The sequence below is a fragment of the Silene latifolia genome, chromosome 3 (genome assembly GCF_048544455.1).
Source record: "Silene latifolia isolate original U9 population chromosome 3, ASM4854445v1, whole genome shotgun sequence".
Classification (NCBI taxonomy): Eukaryota; Viridiplantae; Streptophyta; class Magnoliopsida; order Caryophyllales; family Caryophyllaceae; genus Silene; species Silene latifolia.
The window spans coordinates 37,472,107-37,480,917 of NC_133528.1; the positions used below are offsets into that span (position 1 = coordinate 37,472,107).

At 47.8% G+C, this 8,811-nt stretch overlaps 1 protein-coding gene across 1 annotated transcript; it reads right to left on the minus strand.

The window, feature by feature from the left end:
* Positions 1-6,362: 6,362 nt before the first annotated feature.
* Positions 6,363-8,158, minus strand: LOC141648953 (uncharacterized). The gene is made up of 3 exons (XM_074457659.1): positions 7,817-8,158; positions 7,516-7,730; positions 6,363-7,389 (listed from the first exon to the last, which is right to left on the minus strand). Exons 1-3 carry the CDS (start codon positions 8,156-8,158, stop codon positions 6,363-6,365), a joined length of 1,584 nt encoding a protein of 527 aa, XP_074313760.1.
* Between the last annotated feature and the right edge of the window lie 653 nt (positions 8,159-8,811).

Consider the following 8,811-nt stretch of genomic DNA (forward strand, 5'->3'; position numbering starts at 1 on the left):
CCTCTGGGATTCTCGCAGACCAATATCTGTGTGATTCTAGCTTTGCTGACACCCCCCTCGAGTAGGTGAGAGAGAGGTTTGGCCTTGGGCAGGAGGCCGTGATTCACATTCCTCAGCCTGGGGAAGCACCGAATGCCCATAATCCCGGTTAGGTATGCCTGTATGAGTACCCTTTTACCCTGGGTTTGTCTTTTCCCTTCCTCCTTTGGTGCAAAGGATCTTGTGCCACTATAGGTTGGCTATCTGCCAGCTTGCGCCTCATGCATGGCGTGTTCTGGTCTCGCTCTGTATCCTTGCTGAGGATCATGATCTGAGGATTGGTCTGGGTGACCTCGCCCTGCTCTATAATTTCAGGCCCTTTGTTGCCGGGCTTATCACCTTGAGGTCCTGCGACCGCAGCAACCCTAGCGTTATCTTTCCTCCCAAAGTGAGGGATGAAGGCTGGAATACAAAATTCATTTTTTTTAAGATTGACTCTCTTACCCCTATCCCCGAGTACTTATTTGATAAGTGGGCGGCCTCTAAAGGTAATTTTAGTTTCTGGGCGTCTGTTGTTTTTCTTTTACCTTAATGTTCTTACTAGTGTACTGCTGCAGGTTTGAAGCAGCCAGTTCCCTCAAGAGATCATAGCTTGGTTAGCCGTTTATTTGCTCTCCCTATTGCAACTCGTTCTTACCCTGGTGTACATTCTTCCCTTGTTGGTTCATCTGCCTCCGTGCCTCTTGATATTAGTGAAGGAGAGTAAGAGAAGGAAGAAGAGAGAGAAGAAGAGAAGGAAGAAGAATAGGAAGAGGAAGAGGAGGAAGAGGACGTTGGTACCTCCACCAGTCAGCAAGAACCCCCAGCAGCCGAATTCCATATGTCGTCTAGTAAGGATTTGTTTTTTATGGGTTTTCGTTCTTGCTATATGATCATTTGTGTTTTTGTTCTAACTGTGTGTTCCTGTACTAGGGAGTACTCCTATTTCCTCGCTTTACCTGCTGGATAGAAAGAGGAAGCGGGTTGCTTCTACCTCCTCCGGTCCTTCTCCCAGGAAGAGGCCATCTCTCCCTGCTGAAAAGGAGCCGGTTAGCACGCCTGTCCATATTAAGGTTGCTCCTCTGGCTGCAGTGGCTCCTAAGCCACCCCTGCCCAATACTTCCACTGTAATCCGCCTTCCCAAGGGGTATAGCTCCAGCGGGGTGCCTTTCTGGCCTTACATTGAATAGTTCCTGCTCCCTGCTGATGTCCATTCTCTGGGAAATACCCCTCTTCTTGTTGTACTAGATGAGACTCCTGGACGCGCCCTTCAGGTACCTTTTTTAATTCCCTTTATGTTTAACTGGTCCATTCTGTTCATGCTGTTGACTGTCCTCTTGCAGGTTTTGCAAGATGGCCTGTTCCTGCGCCGGGAGGTTGCCAGATTGATGGGGGAGGTGAACAATCTTAACGTCAACCTGGGAAAGGTGGAGGCAGATCTAGCGCTGGCTAGGAGGGAATAGGGGGCTGCCCAGTAGAAGCTGACTCAGGAGAAGGCAGCTGCCCAAAAGCAGCTGGATGCTGAGAGGTGGGTGGCAGAAGGGAGCATGGAAGAGGCACACAAGGAGGTGGAGCTACTGAAGCACTTGTTCTTAGACTCTACATTGGTTTCCGCCTGGGAAACAAAGATCAAATGCATCAAGGAGTTTGAGACGGGTGAGCACTCCAACTGGGACCTTGCTGAGGAGGAATGGCTGTTCAATGCTGCATATCCAGCCAAGCCGGACTTTAGCCTCATCAACGACTTGCTAGGTGGTGATGATGGAGAGACTAGTGCTTGGACTGAATAACCAGCTGTCGCGTCAGTTGAGGAGGTCAGAGAAGAAGCCCTCGTCGCCCAGGGAGGGGAATGTCCATCTGGAGGAGAGGCTACTGTGGAGCCTAACATCCCTGTGGATGTTCCTGCTGATGCCGCCCTAGATTCTGCTGCTGCTGCCTAGTTTAGGCATTTAAATTTTAATTTTTTATCTTGGTGTTTTGTTGGGCACCCTGTCTGGTGGCCCATTGTAATCTAACTCTTGGTGCCTGGTGGTTTTGGGCACCTTTAAGTACTCTTTTGTTTTTGCCTCGTAGAAGGGGCAAAAAATATTTTCTTTTCAAGTTCCCCCTGATGAGGGGTGTTTAAGAAAATTTTGTTTTGTTCCTTCTGTTGTTTTGCTAGCAATTTTTCGTTCTTTCTGTTTGTGTGCCGGCTTCGTACTTGTTGAGGTGTCTATGGTAGTTCAGGGAGCTTTCTGTCCATCAGGATGCTCGAATCCCTCTGTTTCGACCACGCGCACATTGGGTACTTCCTGTAGCAGGAACATTCTGCTAGTTTCTGTTCATCAGTTAGACTACTAGGACATTGCCTTAATATTCAACTTACCATATCCACGTTCAATCCAAAAACAACGATAAACTTAAAAATGGAAGCAATTTCATAAATCCAAAATAGTTTAGGGAGCACAAAGTGTGTTCCCCCAGAATTTTTACAACAACTTAAAAGAAAGAGAGTTTCATTTTGGCCGTTTGAAATACTAAGTACACTTCCTCCACATTTTGCTCCTTGTGACACCTATGAAGTTGACACCAAGGGAAAATAAGAAAAAGGGGTTTTTACTCAAAGGATTTGAAAGATACGTTGTAAGTTGTCATTTTCTTAGTAGTACCTGCTGAATTCAGGAGACTTAGCACGTGCGTACTGAACGAAAGACCTTGCCTGGTGACTTAGTTGTTCCTGTTGTCAAAAGAGAAGTTACTGTTAGACCAATGCAGGTGGTATAGTTAGGCGGTACGAAACAAAATGATTAGTTCTTTGCGTATGTACCTTATGAGAGAGTGAGCTGTGGCTCCAGCAAGTGGGTTCTGGGGTTGTTCCCCTTCGAGCGGTAGCCGCTTAATAAAAGACACTTTTAGCAAGTTAGTTCATGTTCTAAGGTTTATGGAGTACTGAATGCTAGGATTCAAGGGTCCTGGGATGTACCTGTTGGAGGTGGAACTCCTGGGTCATGCACCTGGAACCTCAGACATAATACTTTTTAAGGTGAATGATGTTCCAGGATCTAGGGACAACTTCCCCATTCATAGTCTCCAACTTGTATGCCCCATTACCCACGATGTCTTCTATGCGGTAGGGACCTTCCTAGTTATAGGCGAATTTACCTGCACTCTGATTCTTGGTGTTTGGGAATACCTTCCTGAGTACCAGGTCCCCTACCTGCAACGTTCTCAGCCTTACGTTTTTGTTGTAACTCTTGGCTGCTGTCTACTTCTAGCCTGCCATCCTGATTTGGGCGCTAGTCCTTGGATCATCAATGGTATCCAGGCTGCTGGCCATTTCTACCTGGTTCCTCTCTTCGGTGGCATTGGCATACCGATATGTTGGTACTTGCACCTCAGAGGGAATAACTGCCTCGGCACCCCATATACCATACTGAATGGTGTTTGACCTGTTGCCACTTTCGGGGTGGTTCTATCAGACCACAGTACGAAGGGGAGCTCATCTGCCCAGTTGGCTCCTATCTCCTGCAACCTTCTTTTCGGGTTGTTCATGACTATCTTTTTTGGTGGATTCTGCCTGACTGTTAGACTGTGGATTCATAGAAGTAGACTTAAACAGCTTGATGTTCCACCTGGCGCAGTAGTCTTCCATTTTGTTGGATATGAATTGTGACCCGTTGTCCCATATGATTTCTGAAGGGATGTCGTATCTGCTGACTATGTTCCTCTTGATGAAAGATATCACATACTTCTCCAGGATCTGAGGGAAAGCTTCTGCCTCTATCCATTTAGAGAAGTAGTCTGTCATTGCCAGTAAGTACGTCCTGTTTCCAGAAGCACGGGGTAATGGTCCCACAATGTCCATTCCCCATTTCATAAAAGGCCAAGGCGAGATGACCGGATGCATATGTTCTGCTGGCTGGTGGCTGACAGCGGCATGCCTTTGGCATTCTTCACATTTCTTGACGTAATCTATGGCATCCTTCCTCATGGTAGGCCAGAAGTAACCCTGCCTTAGTGTCTTGTTGGACAGGCTCCTACCCCGTGTGTGATTTCCACAATCACCACTGTGGATATCACACATCACTGCCTGTGCCTCATGTATGCTCAAGCACCTCAGATAGGGTCCTGCCAAGGACTTCTTAAATAGGATACCATCAATGAGTACGAATCTGGAGGATTTCATTTTGAAGCTCCTGGCGTCTTTTTGGTCAGGTGGTAATACCTCATCACGTAGCCAACTAATGTAAGGCTTGCGCTAATCATCAGTTTCTTCCTGGGGTGTGGCAGTACACAGTATCCCTGCTTTGTGTGTCCACTAGGTGGTTGCAGCCTTACTGGCGTTCTGTTGTTCATTCTGGCGTATGGCGGGTTTTATGACATGTATGAATGGTATAGAACCCACTGCCCCTGGAGTGAAGGCTGCTCCCAGGGTAACGAGAGCATCTGCTTCAACATTCTGGTCCCTTGGTATCTGCTGGACGTGGAAGGAGGCAAAGTAGAGTTTGAGCTCCTTCGCCACTTCCAGGTAGGCTACCATTTTACGATCCCTAGCCGTGTACACGTTATTCACGTGGTTGACAATCAGTTGGGAGTCACTATACACCTTGATGTGGTTCATTTTCATTTCTAAGGCTAATTGGAGTCCTAAGAGTAGGGCCTCGTATTCAGCCTTGATATTCGTTGCTTTGAACTAGCACCGTGCTGCCTGTATTATCTGTTCCCCCTTAGGTGATTTCAGGACCAACCCTACCCCTGCTCCCTTCGTGTTGGATGCCCCATCAACATGTAATTTCCATACCTGCTCCCCTTTAGCCTCACTTAGGGTCAAGATTTCACTGTCGGCTTGTTCTTGAAGGGTGGGACTAAAGTCTGACACAAAGTCAGCTAGGGCTTGGGACTTTATGGCTGTTCGCGGTTCAAATTTCAGGTCGTACCCACTTAGGTGGACAAACCCCTTAACCATTCTCCCTGACAGTTCGGGTTTCGTCATTATGGTTCTCATAGGGTAGTTGGTCACGACTGAAATTGTATGTGACTCAAAATAGGGACGCAATTTGTACGAAGCAGTAACAAGTGCTAAAACGAGTTTTCTAGAGATGTGTACCTGGTCTCTGCAGGTAACAGAGACTTGCTTATATGTATACTGGTTTCTGCATACCTTCGTGTTCTCGTACCAGTACAGCGCTTACAGCCGCCTCTGTTACTGACAGATACAAGTAAAGTGGTTCTCCATATTCTGGCTTGGAGAGAAGAGGAGGGGTGCTTAGGTACTGCTTGAGCTCCCCAAACGCCTTTTCATGCTCCTGCGTCCATTCAAACTTCTGGCTCTTCCTCAGGATGTCATAGAACAATCGGCTCATGTCTGAGGACCTTGATATGAACCGGTTTAGGGCTGCTACATGTCCTGTGAGCCTCTGTACGTCCTTTGGCTTCTGAGGAGATTCTAACTGGAGCACTGCTTTGATTTGCTCCGTGCTGGCCTATATCCCTCTTTGCGTCACCAAGTACCCCAGGAATTTTCCCTAGGAGACTCCAAAAGTGCATTTCAGAGGGTTCAGCTTCATAAGGTATTTTCTGAGGATCGAGAAGGTATTTTCCAGGTGGGACATGTTTTGTTCTGCCTTCTTGGATTTGACTACCATATCGTTAATGTAAACTTCCATTGTTCTCCCTATCTCCTCCTTGAACATTCTGTTCACCAGGCGCTGATAGGTGGAACCGGCATTCTTGAGGCCAAAGGGCATCACATTGTAGCAGGACAAGCCTCTGTCAGATCTGAAGGCTTTTTTTTCTTGATCCTTAGGGTCTATTTTTATCTGGTTGTACCCGCTCAAGGCGTCAAGGAAGGTAAGTAGCTCATGCCCTGCTGTTGCGTCTACCATGGAATCAATGTGCGGCAGGGGGAACGGGTCTTTTCGGCAAGCTTTGTTAAGATATGTAAAATCAACACATACTCTCCACTTGTTCTTCTTGGGTACAACTACAACATTCGAGAGCCATTCTGGGTAGTTAACTTCCCTGATCTTGGCTGCTGCCAGGAGGTTGTCTACCTCCTGGTTTATCACCTCGTTCCTTTCAGTAGCAAATTTCCGCCTTTTCTGCTAGACTGGAGGAAAGCTGGGGTCTACATTTAACCGGTGTGTAATTACACTTTGATATATGCCAATCATGTCGCTATGGGACCAGGCGAAACAATCCATGTTAGTATGTAGAAATTCAATTATCTGCTCACGGATGTTACTTGCACAATCAGCTCCCACCAGCACTGTTCATGCTGGAAACTGTGGGTCCAGGACTACTTCGTCGAGTTCCTCCTCAGAAGGTGCGATATACTCCCTCTGGATGCACAGTTTCTGTAATTGCTATGCTGGACCAGCTGCAGTGGGTTTCAGAGCGTTCTTGTAGCAATCCCGAGCGACATTTTGATCTCCCCGTATCTCCTGTACCCCCCAGGGTGTAGGGAACTTCAGGCTCTGATGGTACATTGATGGTACCGCTTTCATTTCATGGATCCAAGGCCTGCCAAGTATCACAATATAAGTTGACGGACCATCAATGACCAAGTACCGTACCTGTTTGTTCATACCCCCTGCAAAGGTAGGTATCACTATTTCTCCAAGGGATTGTTTAGTTTCCCCGCTGAAGCCTACCAAGGGTACTGCCTTCTGCACCAGGTCTTTCTCGCTATACCCCATGTTCTTCAAGGTTTCTAGCATTATTAGATTCACAGAGCTTCCTGTATCTACCAATATCTTTTTAACAAGGCAATTTCCTATAGAAAGGGTAATGATTAAGGCGTCATGGTGGTGTTCTGCCTCATCGGGTATGTCTGTCTCGTCGAATGAGATTGCTGGTAGATCCTGTCTGCTGAACCTGAGGGAGAACTCTGGTTTATCTCCTTTAGTCTCGGTTGCATGGCGCTTTGCTGCTGAATAAGTGAGACCACATATCTTCGACCCTCCTGTGATGAAGCTCACGACCTTTGAGTAAGGTGGAGGTGGGGAAGGTTGGGCCTGGTCAGTAGTATTGACCTTTACATAGTTCGCTCCCTTGGGGAGCAGGTGATCCAAGCATCCAGCACTGTAGAGGTGCTTCACTTCCTTTCGTAGTACTACATAATCTTCTGTATTGTGGCCAATATCGTTGTGGTATTCACACCTTTTACTGGCATCTCTTTTGTCGTTCTCCCTGGGGGTAGGCTTCTTAGGCCACCTGGTCCTCTGCCATAGTTCCCTGATTGCCTTTAATACGCCAGTAAGTCCAGTGGTGAACCCATACTCGCTGAGCTTAGGTGGAGCCTCGGTGCTCTCTGTTTCTCCTGAGACTTTGTTCACTGTATTCTTGCTGTAGGGTTTGGCTCTTTCGTTCTTCTTCTCTGTTGTGATTTTTCTATTGGACGACTCTGTTCCTTATAGGTCCCTTATATTCTCATCTTCCTTTAGGCGATAAGTAGCCTCTGCCATTTGTTTGACTTCCTTGAAGGTGGCACATGGGTGCTTGGTGAGATCCTTGTACAAATCAGAGTCGCGATGCAGTCCCCTTCTGAAGGCATTGACTGTTGTTGCAGGGTTGCACCTAGGGATAGATATTTTTTCCACATTGAATCTGGCGAGATAATCCCTGGTGGACTCCTCAAACCTCTGGACGATCCGGTATAGATCCTTTGGAAAATTTTTCGGCTTGCGGATCGCTTGAAGTGTTGATTGAAAACGTTCACTAACCCCGCGAAGCTGGAAATAGACTTGTTGAGAAGGTTAACGAACCATTGGAGTGCGGCTCCTGACAAGGTGGAACCGAATCCTTTGCACATGCATGCCTCCTTTTCAGGCCCTGTTGCTGCAACCATCATCATTTTCTGTTTGTACTGGTTAATGTGCTCCAGCGGATCCTCTGTTCCATAATACAACGTCATTGTTGGCGTGGTGAACCCCTTTGGCATGCTGACAAGGGCAATGCTGTCCACAAAGGGGGAATCCGCATAACACTTCGGGGTTGCCACCTCCATGGGACGTGGTAATTCTGGAACCTTGCTAAGTAGGGACCTGATATCCTGCAACTGTTGTTCTACATGGCTTCCTACCCCCATACCCTGGTTATGGGGTACTGAGTAGACCCCATATGGATTTGGTGTTCCTCCTGACATGTAAGGAGGGACCATGTAGCTTCCAGGAAATGGTGTTGAGTTCACAATAGGCCTGAACTGGCTGTCCGGAGATTATGGCATATAGGAGCACATCCCGGGATATGCGTTTCTTGCTGACTGTTCCCCTGGATTGCTCCCTGGTACCACGAGCGTACTGCTGGTTGTTGGTATGGGATCTGGAGTCAGTGCTCCTAATCCCACAGTATTGAGTACGATAGGGTACGTTTGTGGCATCCTTGGTGGTGGTGGGACCCCTGATGGTTGGATTGTACCCTGGGTGGCCACCTTTCCTGCTGGATATACTTGCTCGGGTGGCGTGCTTATCCTTGGCGGCAGCATATCCATATCGAGCCTGGTTACTAGATTTTGCGGCAGTAGCCTCCCTGAGTACTCCCTGGCATTCCCCTGGCCGAGTTTTGACCTTGCCATCTGTTGGGTCGTTCCCAGGGGTGACACTGCATCTATCATTTCCTGCAGGGACTGGTTGTCCCTTTGTAACCCTATCACCGCCTGCTGCAAGGATGTCATCCCTTGGAGCAACTGCTGTACAGGATCCGGTTGTGACGCTTCTGGGAGACGGGCTCCTGTCAGGTGTCCTGCTGATCCTGGGCGCTGCGGACTCCCATCTTTATTAGGCTTGGGCACAGGATTGATAACTGGTGATTTGT

Excerpts from the sequence above, each read along its gene's own strand:
- LOC141648953 (XM_074457659.1), bottom strand. The coding sequence starts at position 8,158 with ATGGTCCCTCCTTACATGTCAGGAGGAACACCAAATCCATATGGGGTC. Across the intron at positions 7,731-7,816 it reads CAACAGGGCCTGAAAAGGAG|CTTCGCGGGGTTAGTGAACG; the intron begins GCATGCATGTGC and ends GTCTATTTCCAG. Across the intron at positions 7,390-7,515 it reads CTGCATCGCGACTCTGATTT|AAAAATCACAACAGAGAAGA; the intron begins GTACAAGGATCT and ends GTCGTCCAATAG.